Consider the following 19,170-nt stretch of genomic DNA (forward strand, 5'->3'; position numbering starts at 1 on the left):
GTTGCATTTGTTTAGCACTTTTCATGGCCAAAGCACCTTTCAACCAGCAAAGTGCTTCTGAAGTGTAATCACTGTCAGTATGTGGGAAACGCAGCAGCCAAACTGTGCACAGCAATGCGATAATGAGCAGATAATTCTCTTTTTGTGATGTTGATTGAGAAGGACACAAGGATAATTCCCTAACAGAAACAGGAAATGCTGGAAAATCTCAGCAGGTCTGACAGCATCTGTGGAGCCAGAATAGAGTCAATGTTTCAACGTTGAAATGTTAGCTCTATTCTCGCTCCACAGATGCTGAAAGACCTGCTGAGGTTTTTCTGCATTTTCTGTTTTTGTTTCAGATTCCAGCACCCGCAGTATTTTGCTTTTGGGTAACTCTTCTTATTCATTCGTGGGACATGGGCGTCGCTGGCTGGCCGGCATTTATTGCCCATCCCTTGTTGCCCTTGGTGGTGTTGGTGAGCTGCCTTCTTGAATCGCTGATACAACTGAGTGTCTTGCTAGGCCAGCTGAGAGTCAACCACATTGCTCCGGGTCTGGAGTCACATGTAAGCCAGACAAAGTAAGGACGGCAGAATTCCTTCCTTAAAGTGAACCAGATCGGTTTATCTGACAATGGTTTCATGGTCAGCAATAGATCCTTAATTCCAGATATTTTTTATTGTATTCAAATTCCACCATCTCCGTGGCGGGTTTCGAACCCAAAGTCTCATCAAAAATGAAATCCATACATTTCCCTAATTTCTGTTAGGGAATTATCCTTGTGTCCTTCTCAATCAACATCACAAAAAGAGAATTATCTGCTCATTATCGCATTGCTGTGCACAGTTTGGCTGCTGCGTTTCCCACATACTGACAGTGATTACACTTCAGAAGCACTTTGCTGGTTGAAAGGTGCTTTGGCCATGAAAAGTGCTAAACAAATGCAACTCTCTAATTCTGTCTTTGCATTCCATAATTTTTGTTGAAGTTGTGTAAAGGCTAGGTGTTTCATTAGAACATTAGCTGAGTTTCTGGATTAATAGTCTAGCGATAATACCACTAGGCCTTCACCTCCTCTCAAACTCAGCTCCCCTGCTCTTCTCCAAAATGACATTTTTTAAAAATACTTTTCCAATTCAATCAAATCAAATCCAATTCAGAGTCTCATCAAGTTGAGACATTTCAGATCCAGGCTGACAAGACAGGACGGGAGACCAAAACCACCCTGTCCTGGGCCTGATCTACATGAGCCAAGCTGATTGGAGAAGGGGGAGGATCCTCCTCCAAGACTTGAGCTCATTTGCATCTTAGCCAAAAGGCCGAGATGCCGCTTTTAAAAATTGCTTCATATGAAACATATGAAGCCTCAGCGTAACCCAATGACCCCGACCAAGTGCGGCCGACCATGGGCTGCCGACCATACTACACGTGATCTTAGCCAAAAGGCCGAGAAGCGAAGTAAGTGGACAATGGCTTTACTTTAACATCTCGTCCTAAAGACAGCACCTCTTACAGTGCAGCACTCCATCAGCACTGTAATGTCAGCCTTGATTATTGTGCTGAAATACTGGAATAGGTGTTGAACTCAGAACCTTATAATTCAGAAGCAAATGTCCTACGCACTGAATCACAACTGACACAAAACACACTGAAAGAACATTTCGAATAGCTTTCTAATGATTTGAATCTCAAACATGTATTCCATCGACAAATACTGGAGGCTTTTTTTCTAACACGACGATGTTTATCAAAGTGAGACTTACAAGTTAGATTGGAATTCTAATAAAGATTACACTATATATATAAAAACAGATCCTGCTTAATGATCAGGGCGAGTGTCATTCACGGTATAATTTTGCACAGCCGTTGTGGGTGGCACAGTGGTTAGCACTGCTACCTCACAGCGCCAGACGCCCAGGTTCGATTCCCGGCTTGGGTCACTGTCTGTGTGGAGGCTGCACATTTTCTATGTGGGTTTCCTCCGGGTGCTCTGGTTTCCTCCCACAGTCTGAAAGACGTGCTGGTTAGGTGCATTGGCTGTGCTAAAATTCTCCCTCAGTGTACCCGAACAGGCACCAGAGTGTGGTGGCTAGGGAATTTTTACAGTAATTTCATTGCAGTGTTAATGTAAGTCTACTTGTGACACTAATAAATAAACTTTATGCAGCAGGTAAGTGTTACCCACTGTGTCAATACAGAGACTTGGGTTATTCAGCAAGGTGAGTGTCACTCACGGTATAAAGTGTTGAGCCGATTTTTATTCAGGATGGTTACTCGCTGTCCAAATGTATGGACCCTCTCCTTAATCAGCTCGGTAAGTGTGTATGGCTTTGTGGATTCCTCCACTATTCAGCTGTGTGAAAGGTTACACAGTGTACGAGACCGATAGAGCTTGTCAGGAAGAGAAGAATCCTGACCTCTAAGTTTCTGTTTAGGTCATCATTAGATTGTATTAGTTTTGAAAACAAAAATAAAATTAAAAGTGTTTCAGCTAACCCTTTATCGTTACCAATTTTTTCAGATAAAGCTCGGCACAACATCGTGGGCCGAAGGGCCTGTTCTGTGCTGTACTGTTCTATGTTCTAATTTGAAAAGTCTTGTCAGCGAAGTCTGGGTTAAGTGCAAAAGTCTGAAAACTGGTCGAAGCTACAAATTTTTTTTTATTCATTCGTGGGACATGGGCGTCACTGGCTAGCCAGCATTTATTGCCCATCCCTAGTTGCCCTTGGAGGGCAGATGACAGTCAACCACATTGCTGTGGCTCTGAAGTCACATGTAGGCCAGACCAGGTAAGAACGGCAGATTTCCTTTCCTAAAGGACATTAGTGAACCAGATGGGTTTTTCCAACAATCGGCAATGATTTCATGGTCGCCAGTAGATTTTTAATTCCAGATTTTTGTCTTAATTAAATTCAAATTTCACCAGCTGCTGTGGCGGGATTTGAACTCGGATCTCCAGACCATTAGCTGAGTGATGATGTGGAGTTGCTGGCGTTGGACTGGGGTAGGCACAGTAAGTAGTCTCACAACACCAGGTTAAAGTCCAACAGGTTTATTTGGCAAGCACGAGCTTTCGGAGCGTTGCCCCTTTCACCTGATGAAGGGGCAACGCTCCGAAAGCTCGTGCTTACCAAATAAACCTGCTGGACTTTAACCTGCTGTTGTGAGACTACTTACATTAGCTGAGTGTTTTGATTAATAGTCGAGCAATCAGATCTCCACCTGAAAAGTATTCCTAACAGCTGAGTGTCTTCACTCACTTTCAAAACATCCACAGCAAGAATGTCAAGAACTTCTAAAACTGAATATTAAAAGTTACAACAAAAAAAATCGATGGAGCCAAAAAATGTCTACAGCTCAAGCTTTGCTTGCTGGTTTACTTCTACTGTGGAACTGTCTGAGCAGGAGCAAAATGGTACCAACTGAAATGAGTATTGCCAAGCTACTTTAGCATGTTTACTGTGGAACAATCCCAGGATTATGCTGTGACAGAATTTACTGTAAATATAATGATAAAGGCTAACAGCACTTACTATTATTTATGTGCCAATCGGACAGCAACTATGCAGATGCGCAATTGAATGTGAAAATCTGAAACCAAAAGAGAAAATGCTGGAAAATCTCAGCAGGCCTGGCAACGTCTGTAAGGAGAGAAAAAAACTGACGTTTCGAGTCCAGATGACCCTTTGTCAAAGCTAAAAGGCACAGAAGTTGAGAGATATTTATAGTGCAGGGTGAGGGAATGAAAGATGAGTCATAGCCACAAAAACAAGGGGAAAGTCTAAGCGGGGCTAATGGCAGTCCATAGAGAGAATAGAAAGTGTGAATGGCCAAACGGCTGAAATCAGAGGGTAAGCTGTGACAGATGAAGATGTGGGGGGGCGGGGGGAAGGGGGGGGAGGGGGGGAGATGGGTGGGAGAGAGGTAAAATTGAGAAAAGGGGGGAAAGGGGAAGCAAAGGGGAAGAAAGGGTAAGGAAAGGGGGCATAAAATAGAGGGAAAGAGTGGGGGGGAAAGAAAAATAAAGAAAGACAACAAAGAAATAAAAGATAGAGAACAGTTAAAAATTAAATAAAATGAAAACAAAGGGGTCGAGGTGGGGTAGAGCTAATCATCTGAAGTTGTTGAAAATCTGTAATTTGCTATCTGAGTCATGTTCCTCTGTAAACAGCATCTCACTGTCCTATTCAAATCTATTGGATGGTGTGAAGTTCCCATACTGACATCATAAACGTGCAACAGAAATTTAGAAACAACCTCCCTGACACGGAAAATTAACATTTACAAATGTGGAGTCTCATTCCATCAGATTTTTATTGTTGGAGGTTTTGAAAAATAACGGCTTTTAAAAACTTTTTATTTCTACCCCTTTCCTTTCAGTCTCTTGATCCAGTCTTTCTTTTCCCCTCTTTAGGCAATTACAAGGGGACACAGGTTCAAGGTGAGAGGGGGAAAGTTTAAGGGAGATGTGCGGGGGAAGTTTTACACGCAGAGAGTGGTGGGTGCAAGGAATTCTGATGTCTCAGTTTGATAATTGGTAGTTTGGAATTATGGGTTGAGCTAAACTAAACCAAGCAGATTCGCCAGAAAACATTAAAACATTTGTTGCATTGATTGCTGGAAGATAGGGCACCATGATTGGTACAGGTTTGGAGGGCCGAAGGGCCTGTTCCTGTACTGTACTTTGTTCTTTATTTTGCTTTCGGTACCTGATTTGACATTGACTTCACTTGGCCATTTCTTGATTTCAATACCGCACTGCTGATTAATGATTTTCATTGTGATTGACCATAAGACAATAAGATATAGGAGCAGAATTAGGCCATTCGGCCCATCAAGTCTGCTCTGCCACTCAATCATGGCTGATAAGCTTCTCAACCCCATTCTCCCGCCTTTTTCCCATAACCTTTGATCCCCTTACCAATCAAGAACCTATCTATCATTATCTTCAATACACCCAATGACATTGCCTCCTTCTGTGGCAATGAATTCCATCGATTCACCACCCTCTGGCTGAAGAAATTCCTCCTCATCTCATTTCTGAAGGATTGTCCCTTTACTCTGAGGCTGTGCCTTCGGATCCTAGTCTCTCCTATAATTGGAACATCTTCCTCACGTCCATTCTATCCTGGCCTTTCAGTGAGATTCCCCCCTCATCCTTCTAAACTCCATCGAGTGCAGATCCAGAGTCCTCAAACACTCCTCATACGTCAAGCTTTTCATTCCTGGGATCATTCTCGTGAATCTCCTCTGGACCCTCTCCAAGGCAAGCACATCCTTCCTTAGATACGGGGCCCAAAATTAAAATAAAGTAAAGTAAAGTTTATTTATTAGTCATAAGTAGTCTTACATAAACATTGCAGTGAAGTTACTGTGAAAATCCCCTATTGCTCACAATATTCCCTTATAAAGAACAATGTTGCCTTATAAAGCCTCAGCAGTACATCCCTGCTTTGCTATTCTAGTCCTCTCGAAATGAATGCTAACATTGCATTTGCCTTCCTAACGGCCAACTCAACCTGCAAGTTAACCTTAAGAGAATCCTGAACCAGAGCTCCCAGGTCCCTTTGCGCTTCTAATTTCTGAATTCTCTCCCCATTTAGAAAATAGTCTACACCTCTATTCTTCCTACCAAAGTGCACACTTTCTCACATTGTATTCCATCTACCACTTCTTTGCCCACTCTCCTATCCTTTCCAAGTCCTTCTGCAGCCTCCCCACCTCCTCAAGAGAACAAAGGGAACAAAGAGCAAAAAAAGTACAGCACAAACTTAAGGAGGGATACAATTTGGTGGCATGGTGGGTGAGGTGAACCACTGTTACTACATGTATGTGCCTGGACACACCCATGCTGCACCTGGCCTGAGACTCCTCCCTTTCCACCTGAGACCCCTCCCTTTCCACCCAGAGTGGAGTATAAAGGTGACGGTCCCTCCTCCCCGCCTCAGTCTAGACCAAGTCAGCTACAAGGGTATGCTCCTGTTCTCTGTGAATAAAAGCCCATTAGTTTCCCTCACTCACAGGAGTCTTCATGTTGTAATTGATAGTGCATCAATTTTATTCAGAGAACAGGAGCACACCCTTGTAGCTGACCTGGTCTAGACTGAGGCGAGGAGGAGGGACCCCCCGGAGTCACCACGCAGGACCAGGCCAGAAGGGATGACGGCGGATTCGAGCGGCTCCACCCTGCCATCGGAAGCAACACCCCAACCGGTACTGTGGCGGTCACAACGACTGGACAAGCCACCCGACAGGCTGAACCTGTAAAGGGACGACGCCTTACCTCAGTTTGTGACTCTTATGTGTATATATACCCCTGTACATATGGTTCCACCCACCCCACCGGACTCTTTTTTTAAAGGAGGGGTGAAAAATTGATGCACTATCAATTATGACACGAAGACTCCTGTGAGTGAGGGAAACTAATAGGCTTTTATTCACAGAGAACAGGAGCACAACCTTGTAGCTGACCTGGTCTAGACTGAGGCGGGGAGGAGGGACTATCACCTTTATACCCCACTCTGGGTGGAAAGGGAGGGGTCTCAGGTGGAAAGGGAGGAGTCTCGGACCAGGTGCAGCATGGGTGTATCCAGGCACATACATGTAGCAACAGTGGTTCACCACAGTGGGACAGTGGTTAGCAGTGCTGCCTCACAGCGCCAGGGACCTGGGTTCGATAGCTAGCTTGGGAGCATGCGCGGTCTGCATGTTCTCCCCACGCCTGCGTGGGTTTCCTCCGGGTGCTCCAGTTTCCTCCCACAGTCCGAAAGACATGCTGGTTAGGGTGCATTGGCCATGCTAAATTCTCCCTCAGTGTAACCCGAACAGGCGCCGGAGTGTGGTGACTGGGGGATTTTCACAGTAACGTTACTGCAGTGTTAATGTAAGCTTACTTGTGACACTGATAAATAACCTTTGGAGCGGCACGGTAGCATAGTGGTTAGCACTGCTGCTTCACAGCTCCAGGGACCTGGGTTCGATTCCCGGCTTGGGTCACTGTCTGTGTGGAGTTTGCACATTGTCCTCGTGTCTGCGTGGGTTTCCTCCGGGTGCTCCGGTTTCCTCCCACAGTCCAAAGATGTGCGGGTTAGGTTGATTGGCCATGCTAAAATTGCCCTTAGTGTCCTGAGATGCGTAGGTTAGAGGGATTAGTGGGTAAATATGTAGGGATATGGGGGTAGGGCCTGGGTGGGATTGTGGTCGGTGCAGACTCGATGGGCCGAATGGCCTCTTTCTGTGCTGTAGGGTTTCTAAATTTCTTTAAAATCGGTTGCCTAGTTCCTGTACGTCCTGGATGGCCAACAGAGGGCACTGTGCTATTTAGATCATGTGCTTCCAGTGACCTCCAGTACAAAATGTCACGGGCGTTGGGAGCAGATGTTGTTCATTCATGGGCTACAGTTAATTCTGGCAGTTCCAGCAATCAACGCAACAAACATTTTAATGTTTTTAAGCTAATCTGCTTTGTTTAGTTTAGCTTAGCCCATAATTCCAAACTATTAAGTATCAAACCGAGACATCAGAATTCCTTGCACAGAATTTATGTTAGGAAAAAATAGGGGTTTTTAATTCCTTTTTATATAGATTCTGCAATTTGTCTTAAAGCAATGCGTGTGATTTTGCCATTTATAAACTAGCATGTTCTGACAGCAGATATTTATAGAGATTCTTTAAATTTGAAATTTAACCTCTGGATGTCACAGCAGGGATGGTTCAAGTTACAATGATTCCCTGGATATTTGTTGTATTTAGATTATTGCTACTGCCACTGCTGTTTTTGGACAACTGCAATTCTTATTTAATCAACAATGATGGAGAGCCCTGGTCTCCAAGCACTTTGCTTCTTCATTGTCTAGGGGGAGTAGATAGACCAGCGCACCAATGTCTCTGAGAGTCCAACACCCCCTCTCCGAGAGGAACAGATAGGCCAGCGCACTGATCATAGAATCATAGAATCCCTACAGTGCAGAAAGAGGTCATTCAGCCCATTGAGTCTACATCTACTCTCCAAGACAGCATCTTATCCAGACCTTAGCCCCGTAACCCCACATATTTACCCTGCTAATCTACACGTCTTTGGACACAGGGGCAATTTAGCATGGCCAATCCACCTAACCGACAGCACGGTGACACAGTGTTTAGCGCTGCTGCCTTACAGCGCCAGGGACCCAGGTTCAATTCCCGGCTTGGGTCACTGTCTGTGTGGAGTTCTCCCCATGTCTGCGTGGGTTCCCTCCGGGTGCTCCGGTTTCCTCCCACAGTCTTAAAAACGTGCTGGTTAGGTGCATTGACCCGAACAGGCGCCAGAGTGTGGGAAATTTCACGGTAGCTTCATTGCAGTGTTAATGTAAGCCTATTTGTGACTAATAAATAAACTTTAAACTTTAACTAACTTGCACATCTTTGGACTCTGGGAGGAAACTGGAGCGCCCAAAGGAAACAGGGGAGAACGTGCAAACTCTACACAGACAGTCACCGAAGGCTAGAATCGAACCTGGGTCGCTGGCACTGTGAGGAAGCAGTGCTAACCACTATGCCACCGTGCCTCTCGTGATATCTCTCAGGGTCCAACACGCCCTCTCCGAGAGGAACAGATAGACCCAGTCGCTGATTTCTCCATCAGGGTAGGATGATCCTGCTGCCCCTGGTTACCTCAATGCTTCCTTTTAAACACCAAGCCAGAGTGCAAACATTAATACCTCTAACACTGGGTTTCCTGTCTCTTTGGGAGAGTGCAAAGGTCTCCAGTTAACTCCAGCTGGCTTGTTACGTTCAACTAAAAGGCCAATTAATGCCACTGACCAGAAGCCAGCTGGAATTTTCCCAGTCTGTCTACAGGTCCCCCGGGACCTCAAGAGACATGGCAGCTGCTTGGAGCAAGCTCCATGTTGGTGACCTGAGGGAGAGGGGGCTGGTGCTCCAGGAGTTCACCAGCCACTGCAGCTGCCATATCGACCTGGCTACAGCTGGGGCTGTTTTGTTGAGGAGTTTCCCCTCCACACACGTGGCCTGGCAGCTGCGGCCATTTTTAATTTCAAATTTGTTACAGGCACTGAGTGGGACCCTCAAGATGGAGGCATGCTCTCTCTCTCTCCCCTACCTGCAGTTCATTTCGAAGGACTCCTATTGACCCTTGGGCTTCGAGAGTCCAGCCTCCATCATTAATTGGATGGCCAGCGGTCCCTTGGTAACTAACTGGGTAATCAAGGCAAAAATCAAAATGAGCTCAAGGCAAAATCAACATTGATGTCTGCTCTCAACATGGTGCCCGGTTGTGAGTGCATTTGATCCCGACTTTGGAATTTTGACCTTAAATGGTAAGTCCTTTCTGATGATTGGTTAATGCCAAGATTTCTCAGCGCTGTCACCTATGCTGCTGTGCAGTTGCTTACTTATAGAATCCCTACAGTGCAGAAGGAGGCCATTCGGCCCATCAAGTCTGCACCCACTCTCTGACAGAGCATCTTACCCAGGCCCCATCTCCATAAACCCACGTATTTACGCCACTAATCCCCCTAACCTACACGTCTTTGGATTGTGGGAGGAAACCAGAGCACCCGGAGGAAACCCACGCAGACACAAGGAGAATGTGCAAACTCCACGCAGAAAGTCACCCGAGGCTGGAATCGAACCCGCGTCCCTGGCGGTGTGAGGCAGCAGTGCTAACCATTGTGTCACTGTGCCACCTTGTAGGAGGAACTATAGCCTTGTCGGTTTTCACTCTTGTCAGACATCAGGCCCTATTTTACCATTTTGATTCTAAGTTCTGGGCGGACTTGAAACTGGAAGTGTTTCAGATCCGACTTTTAGACCCATTCTCAGGCGCACCCGGATGCACTCTGCCTGAAAAAATATCAGCGATTCTGATTCGCGCTGCAGAAGCCTGTGGGCGGGGCTTATCACACCCGAAACACTGCAGCTCCGATCGGCACCTCCAACTGCACATGCGCAGAAATAAAATAGAAACATCGCTCCTGGGCCAGATAATGCCTTCCCCCTGGCCCCCATGGACATTGTCCCACACCCACAATATAACTGATCCCCTTATCCCCCCCACCACCCCGCTACCCAGACTGATCACGGCCCCCTGCCCCCTTCCCCCCCACCGATCACATGCAGAGTAGCAGCGGACTCCCCCTTTTCCTCCCACCGATCACACGCAGAGTAGCAGCGGAACCCCCCCTCCCCCCCCCCTCCCCCCCCACCAATCACACGCAGAGTAGCAGCGGACACCCCCTTCCTCTCCACCGATCGCACGCAGAGTGGCATGGACCCCTCCTGTCCCTTCCCCCACGTCCCCCACACCAGGGAGCCATCTGACCTGCCTCCCTCCCCCCACCAGAGAGCCATCTGACCCACCTTCCTCCCCCCCACCCCCCCACCACCACCGATCTGAGTCAGAGAGCCGCTGGAATCTCTGAACTTACCTCCTCAGAAGCTGGAGCGCCCGAATCAGACCTTTATAGACCATGTCTGCTTCGCGCCGAATCTGGACGGGTGAACGCGATGGTAAAGAGGGAAGTGCCGGTAAGTTTGGCCGTGCAGCCCATTAGTCAATTTAAAAGCATGCAAATGCATTTAAATTGACGTCGTGCCCATTCCGGCGGCCATTTTCGGCCCTTGGTAAAGGGGGAACGGACGCAGAGGCGGACGTGGATCGCGCTACTCGCCTCACACCGACTTTACCGAGTTTTCGCGCCCGAAAACAGGCACAACCTGATGGTAAAATCAGGCCCATGGCCTATTGAAACAAAGGACTGAATTCAGAGCACCAACCACCCACCCCCCCTTCCCCTGTCACCCCTCCCACCAAAAAACTCTCAAATGTCACCTGCTTAAGAGTGTGCAAGTGTCCACACCATTGGATGCTGGATTTCAGTTTCAGCATCTGCGATGGGGCCTTACTCTCTGACCAATTTGCTATCCATGAGTGTGACCACCCTCTATCCTGGAAATTACTCGAGATTTATTTGTCTCTGATTTGACGTCTTGAAAGGAAATATCAAGAAAGGTTTTTTTAAAAATACATTCTGATGCGATTTGGCGGGAACATTTAACGAGTCCTCACCATCTCTGCTCCTGCAGGAATTAACACACCTGTTTTGTGCTCTGTTGCCCAACGTTCTGGATGGCCCAGATCACTCTGCTTATCGGATAGCCCTTCCTGATCACTGGCTGAATGAGGTCCAGCTCTCTTTGGCTCAGCGCCAACAGGGGGTCAGCTGTGGAGTCTGGGAGAGTTTTGTGGGAATGTAAAGGTCTCGGAGTTGACGGTGGAGCCGGGAGGCAGGAATGGTTGCTGAGAGTCTGTGGAAAGAACAAACAAACATTCAGAGCATAAGTTATCCATCAGTGTATCACACACGGCCAACCTTCGGAGCTACAGAAGAATTCTGTTTGTTTTCATCCCGGGGAAGGGTTTGTTTTTCTTCTGCTTTTGTTTTTCATTGATCTATTCCGAGTGTCCCTATCTAACGTCACATCCAACAGCTGTCCTTTCGCCACATCAAGGCCATTATTAATGCTATCTCCTCACAGTCAGTCCTCGCCTAGAACGATAAGATTTTCAAATTTACAGAGGGGTCCATTGAAAGAATTATCCCAGGATCTTGGCTCCGCTCACAATATTTTACACAATTCTTGTTTCTTGCTGTTCAGGTCTGCGGGGAAAATTCCAGCTGAGACTCTAAGCTGGATCTCATTCAATATTTAATACGTCTGCCTCTTGCCTGGTTTCTGCACCTTTGTTTAAAACAACATCACTGAACGAGTTGTCAATATTTAATTAAAAAATTGATTTGAATAAAATTGGAAGAGTGCCCCTGGGAACTTGTCTCACATTCTCTTCTGAATCGTCTGACGTTCGAATCTCTTTAGGAGAGGCGGCATGCTACGTGCCAATGCTTTTGTTTTATTCAACAGAAGTGCTTCATGATTTAATGCCATCTTTATACTTTTCCAATTCAATCAAATCAAATCCAATTCAGAGTCTCAACAAGTTGAGACATTTCAGATCCAGGCTGACAAGACAGGGCGAGCGACCAAACCATCCTGTCCTGGGCCCGATCTACATGAGCCAAGCTGATTGGAGGAGCAAAGCAACACCTCCTCCAAGACTTGAGCTCATTTGCATCTTAGCCAAAAGGCCGGGATGCTGCTTTTAAAAATTGCTTCATATGAAACATATGAAGCTTCAATGTAACCTAATGACCTCAACCAAGTGCAGCATCCAATCCTATTTGGATGGGTAGGATTTTTCAATTTAAAACAGAAAATGCTGGAAACATTCAGCAGGTCCAGCAGCATCTGTGGAGAGGGAAATGGAAACTGGAATTTTCCTGCCCTTGCTGCTGGCAGTATCTCCTGCTCCTGCCAATGGCCACCTCACTCGCCGTGGCGGGTTCCCCAGCGACAGAAAGATAGAGTCATAGACTGCCCCGTGGCACAGGGGTTAGCACTGCTGCCTCACTGCGCCAGGGACCCGGGGTTCAATTCCAGCTTTGGGTCACTGTCTGTGCGGAGTCTGCACATTCTCCCCGTATCTGCGTGGGTTTCCTCCAAGTGCTCCAGTTTCCTCCCACAGTCCAAAGACGTGCAGGTTAGGTGGATTGACCATGCTAAACTGCCCCTTAGTGTCCAAAGATGTGCAGGTTAGGGGAATTGGCCATGCTAAATTGCCCCTTAGTGTCAAAAGATGTGCAGGTTAGGGGAATTGGCCATACTAAATTGCCCCTTAGTGTCTAAAGATGTGCAGGTTAGGTGGATTAGCCCCCATGGTAAATGTGCGGGGTTATGGGGGTGGGGTGGGCCTGGGTAAGATGCTTTTCGGAGAGTTGGTGCAGACTCGATGGGTTAAACAGTCTCTTTCTGCATTGTAGGGATTCGATGAGTCTAAAAGCCGTTGACATCGGCGGGTCTGGAAGACTGCAGGGGGGGGACAGGGTGGTGCAAAATACTGCCCGGAGTTAACATTTCAGGTCAATGACCTTTCATTCGAATGTTTTCAAAGACGGTTTGGCAACTTTTCCTACGTTAGTTCCCCCCAATCAATCTGTAGTGTTGATTGAGTGTTGTGGCCTACGGGTAAATTAGGCTTTATTACGATTTATTACTGGGTGGCATGGTGATTAGCACCGCTGCCTCACAGCGCCAGGGACCTCGGGTTCAATTCTGGCCTCGGGTCACTGTCTGTGTGGAGTTTGCACGTTCTCCTCGTGTCTGCATGGGTTTTCTCCAGGTGCTCCTGTTTCCTCCCAAAGATGTGCGGGTTAGGTTGATTGGCCATGTTAAATTACCCCTTAGTGTTAGGGGGACTAGCAGGGTGGGGTTATGGGATAGGACCTGGGTGGGATTGTGGTCGGTGCAGACGTGATGGGCCAAATGGCCTCCTTCTGCACTGTAGGGATTCTATGATTCTATGATTTGCTACATCTTGTTGATTGGATCCTTGCCAAGTAGCAATGCCTGCCACATATGTGATTAAAAAATGAGTAGATCAATTATTAAGGGGTGTGACCCCATGAAAAATACCCACTACTATTTTCCAGGAGATTTAAAAATGATGAGCAGTAAGAGCTATTCGAATTAGGATTTAGGAATTAATTGTCCCAATTAACACCACGGGATGTAAAAGGAAATGATTCTCAACGAATATTATGCATTTAATGCAACCCATTATTTAAATTAGCTGTAATACATTATAATTATTTTATAAGTCACATCCAGTCTATCATTAAATAATCTGTCTCATTAAAATTAAGACGGCATTATTGTATGATAATTTATGTGCAGGCAGGGATTTATATTTTGTTTTTTTGTGTGGTTATTGTGGTGAAGGGAAATCAGTCACAAATGAGCCGGTCTCTTTCTTCCCTCTATTTCTCAGTTGGGATAGATCAATTTCAAAATGAAATGGATGAGCCAGCCAGGTCTACTTTTCATCACTGGAAATTACACCCCACAGCTTCAGAATGCTGCTTTAGGATCAGCAGTGTAGATCAACAATTGGAAGCATGTTAATTAAGAACCAGTTCAGTATTGAGTCAATGGAGTCTGCACTGAAGAGTGGGGGCAGAAGAATGAATCTGTACCTGTGGGGCAACCTGTGAGCTTAGTAGCTCACTTCTCCAGAACACAACAGAGCAGTAGAAAGTAGGACAGCTTCAATGGGGAGGCGATGACCTCGTGGTATTATCGCTCGACATGTTTGCAATCTCTGTCTCTCTATTGATATGCTAATGTAGGGCAGCAATCCATTGTGCAAATTGCTACCTTTATTCATAGAATCATCGAATCCCTTCAGTGCAAAAAGGAGGCCATTCAGCCCATCGAGTCTGCACTGATCACAATCCCAACCAGGCCCTTTTCTTGCAGCCCCACATATTGTCAGGGGATATTGGTACATATTGTCACATGTACCAAGGTACAGTGAAAAGTATTGTTTTGCGTGCTATCCATACAAATCATACCATACATATCTCGCAAAGATTCGCATATCCCCTGACAGTAGGGTCAATTTAGCATTGTCAATCGACCTAACCCATACATCTTTGGACTGTGGGAGGAAACCGGAGCACCTGGAGGAAACCCACGCAGGCAGGGGTAGAATGTGCAAACTCCACACAGACAGTGACCTGAGGCTAGAATTGAATCCGGGACCCTGGCACTGTGAGGCAACAGTGCTAACCACTGTGCCACCGTGTTGCCCCCTAAAATTATTTTAGTTCATTTTATAGCTTTATTTCTTTCCCCTGTTGGTCGTGTTCCTTTAATTAACAAAACCTGACCCCGAACAACAAATATCAAAGTTAATTAATTTAGTTAATTAGCGTATTGTTACATGGTGCAATTCTCATTAGAACAAGGCCCTCAAGTACTTGCAGCCAGTTCCCACAACACAGGGAATGGAGAGAAAATGGGATGTGTTACTCAGTGAATTGACCACATCCATGTTTCAAGATGGCCCCGGAGCGTGGTGACTCTTTGTGAGCTATGTACGGTATGGATAGCATGCAAAACAATACTTTTCACTGTATCTTGGTACATGTGACAATAATAAATCAAATCAAATCAAATCAGAAACCCAGCTAATGTTCTGGGCACTCGAGTTCAAATCCCGCCACAGTGGATGGTGGAATTTGAATTCAATAAAAAAAACCTGAATTTAAAAACTGACTGATGATCATGCAACCTTTGTCGATTGTCGGAAAAACCCATCTGGTTCACTAATGTCCTTTAGGGAAGGAAATCATCATCATCATAGGATCATCATAGAACCCTACAGTACAGGAGGCCATTCGGCCCATCAACTCTGTACCAACCGCAATGCCACCCGGGCCCTATTCCCGTAACCTCACACATTTACCTTGCTAATCCCCCTGACACTACGGTCAATTTAGCATGGCCAAACAACCTAACCCGCACATCTTTGGACTGTGGGAGGAAACCGGAGCACCCGGAGGAAACCCATACAGACACAGGGAGAACGTGCAAACTCCAGACAGACAGTGACCGAGGCCAGAATTGAACTTGGGTCCCTGGCGCTGTGGGGCAGCAGTGCTAACCCACTGTGCCACCATGCCACCCACTAATTTGTCGTCCTTACTCGGTCTGGCCTACACGCGACTCCAGAGCCACAGCAATGTGGTTGACTCTCAACTGCCCTCGGGCAACCAGGGATGGACAATAAATGCTGGCCCAGCCAGTGACGCCCATGTCCCATGAACGAATAAAAAAAATAAATGGATGAAGTTTCCTGTGTCGCTGAAGCATTTTCTGCTCCGCTGATCCTGCCCATACCATGCAAGAGAATGGGTTAGAACCCACGCTAAGCAATTTCCCAAAGCAACTCTGAAACTGGCCACCAAGAGAAAGATCAGAGTGTCCCAGAAAAAGCAACCTCCTGTTTTCTTCCACATTCCACAGGGAGGTACTCATTCTGGTCTTATTTATTCTGGTCTTGGTTCTTTCAAGGCTGAAGTTGTTGTCTCCAACTTTGACATGTGGTGAACCTATAACCCCATCTGACAGCGCTAAAGTTAACATTTTGTTAGTAGGACCAAGTTAATTTAGTAACCTGTGCAGAGGATATGAGTTCCATTTGACTGTACCCTAGCCAACACTTTTGAATGCCTAATTATTTACGTGGCTCTTGTCCCAATTGGAAAGACAAGAATGCACAAGTAACCCCACTAGAAAGGTGATGTGATTGAAAATAGATAATAGCAGCTAAAACTAAAACAAAACTCAGAAGAGGATTTGTCTGGATAGTGTAGAAGGTGTAGAAGAGTGAAGCATTGAGATTCCAATATTCTCAACGCAACAGGAAATGTTAGAAACCATAATGAGATCTAAAAGAGGGTAAGAAACTGTTAGACCGTAAGATACATGGAACACCACCACCTGCATGTTTCCCTCCAAGCCACTCATCATCCTGACTTGGAAATATATCGCCGTCCCTTCGCAGTCGCTGGGTCAAAATCCAGGAATTCCCCCCTCACGGCATTGTGGGTCCACCCACAGCCACATGGACTGCAGCCATTTCAAGAAGGCAGCTCACCGCCACCTTCTCAAGGACAACTAGAGATGGGCAATAAATGCTGGCCAGCCAGCGACGCCCATGTCCCGTGAACAAATTTAAAAAAGGAACAGGAGTAGGCCATTCAGCCGCTCGTGCCGGCTCCACCATTCAATAGGATCATGGCTGATCCGGCATTCCTCACGTCCACTTTTCTGTCCTTTCCCCGTAACCCTTGATTCCCCTACTGATCAAAAGTCTATCTATCTCAGCCTTAAATAATACACAAGGGCATTGTCTCCACAGCTCACTGTGGCAAGGAGTTCCAAAGACTCACAACTCTCTGAGAGAAGAAATTCCTCCTCAACTCAGTCTTAAATTAGCGCCCCTTTATCCTGAGACTATGTCCTCTGGTTCTAGACTCTCCCATGAGGGGAAACAACCTCTCAGCATTGAGAGGTGTCAAAGCCCCTTATATTTCAATAAGATCACCTCTCATTCTTTAAGTCCCAATGAGTAGAATCCCAACCTGTTTAACCTTTGTGATTTAAACAGAACTCTCTGGCACTTCGACTAACTGACTTGACTTTTATTAATTGCAACGGATGGCTGAAAATGTCATCCATTAATTGAGTTTGTTAAGTTGACTGAACCATTAAATTAGTGTCTGGTAGCTCAATAGGATCCTTTACCTTGCTCAATATGTTATTGTTTTTTTAGCTAAATTTCATTTGTGAGTTAGTGTTATTGAGTGGTTATAACACAGGAAAAGGACACTCAGCCCATCAAGCTATTCCCGGCTCTCTGCAAGAGAATTTAGCTGGTTTCAATCCCCAACCCTTTCACAGTAACCCTGCAATTCTTTCCCCTTCAGGTGCTTATCCAGTTCCATTTTAAAAGCCATGATTGAACCTACCTCCATCACCCCTTCAGACAGTGCAAACTTCAGACAGGGGGTGAGCGGTCTAGTAGTACTGCCGCTGGATTTTGTAGTCTAGAGACCCAGGGTAATGCCCTGGGGACATGGAGTCGAATCCCACCACGGCTGATGGTGAAATTTAAATTCAATAAAAGAGCTGGAATTAAAAATCTAATGATGACCATAGAACCATTGTTGCAAAAACCCCATCTGGTTCACTAATGTCCTTTAGGGAAGGAAATCTGCTGTCCTCACCTGCGTCTGGGATTCGCTGCCCTTGCCTGCGGCTGGGATTCTCCAGTCCCGCTGCAGTGAACAGAGTTTTAGCTGAGCACCAAATTCTCCATTCTCACTGGCGATGACATCGGAGAATTCCGGCCATGATTTCTGAAACGCAATTTCATCAATGAGTTACATTAATTGGATTGGAATCTCCCATTTTTTCATTCAGAGAGAAATTGCATTCCCATCTTCATAGCCATTAGACATTTTCAAGCAGGCTAGATATTGTGGTAACCAACTAGTTCATGGCTGCAAAATATCTTTATACTGATACTGTGTTTCTATAAAAGAATGATATCAAGCAAGATAGCTCCACAATGGAATTAAAAGAAGATGCCCCCAATTGGGTGGCACAGTGGTTAGCACTGCTGCCTCACAGCACCAGGGACCCGGGTTCAATTCCGGCCTCGGGTCACTGTCAGTGTGGAGTTTGCACGTTCTCCCCATGTCTGCGTGGGTTTCCTCTGGGTGCTCCGGTTTCCTCCCAATGTCCAAAGATGCGCAGGTGAGGTGGATTGGCCATGCTAAATTGTCCCTTAGTGTCAGGGGGGCTAGCAGGGTAGGGGTTGCGGGGATAGGGTCTGGGTGGGATTGTTGTCAGTGCAGGCCCGATGGGCCGAATGGCCTCCTTCTGCATTGTAGGGATTCTATGTTCTATGATTCAATTCTTACCGGCAATGGTGGTTTGTATTTTCTGAATGGAGTTCTTCCTCTGACTGTAAAAGATCTTTCCAAGTGACTCCGGGCAGAGGATAATGGAGGACTTCCAATAGCAATTTGCTCTGAGTTCAGGTTCTTGCTGTTTCTATTGTTCTGGTGCTGACAGAGAGCTTTTCTACAAAGATTTCTCGGTGTATGCCCCTGCGACCGGTTCGATCCTTGCATCCTCACGCCATCCTCACCATCAGCATTGCTGCAAAGAGGTGACGACCTCCGGCCAGCGATGTGGGGGAGTCTGGTTAAGCTAGCACTCAGACACCTCTCACAGTGTCGACCTCTGGGAGGGTTATCCGAGCAGAAAGGGGAAGAAGCCGGCCTTCCATCCAGGAATCTGGATTGAAGATGAAATTTGCCCCTGAGAAGCGGCATGGAAGGAAGCTTCTGCTTTTCGTTTTCATCAGACGAAGAGAGTTCGTCATCTTCCGAGTATCCGTCATCACTTTCCGTGTCGGACTTGTAGAGAATCCGTGAGCGAAAATATTTAATGTCTGTCACGCTGAAACTCCTGAACCTCTTAGTCTGCAAAACCATGAGGTCGTTTTGACCTTTGGCGTGTTGGGAGTCATGTTTCACGTCATCAGCGTCTTCTCCGTCCGTATCAGAAAACGCAAGCCAAAATGGTGGACACGTTGGTATCAGCCTTGGAGGTTCTCTGAGGGAACAGTCGCGCAGCCATTCCAAAATCTTCTTTTCCAGAGTGAAATCATACTGCGAAAGAATGCAAGTGACATTAGTCTTAAACAAAGCGTCT

General features: G+C 46.3%; 1 protein-coding gene across 1 annotated transcript in view; it reads right to left on the minus strand.

Annotated features, from left to right (window-relative positions):
* The window catches only part of ubap1lb (ubiquitin associated protein 1-like b), a 29,561-nt gene extending 10,611 nt beyond the window's left edge, over nucleotides 1–18,950 (minus strand). Inside the window, exons 1-2 of the mRNA XM_078241878.1 lie at nucleotides 18,372–18,950; nucleotides 11,080–11,289 (exon numbers count right to left, since the gene is read on the minus strand). Coding sequence (XP_078098004.1) covers nucleotides 11,080–11,289; nucleotides 18,372–18,950 — 789 coding nt within the window. The remainder of the gene's footprint in view (nucleotides 1–11,079; nucleotides 11,290–18,371) is intronic.
* Nucleotides 18,951–19,170: the final 220 nt, after the last annotated feature.

Source organism: Mustelus asterias, chromosome 24 (genome assembly GCF_964213995.1).
Source record: "Mustelus asterias chromosome 24, sMusAst1.hap1.1, whole genome shotgun sequence".
NCBI classification, from domain to species: domain Eukaryota; kingdom Metazoa; phylum Chordata; class Chondrichthyes; order Carcharhiniformes; family Triakidae; genus Mustelus; species Mustelus asterias.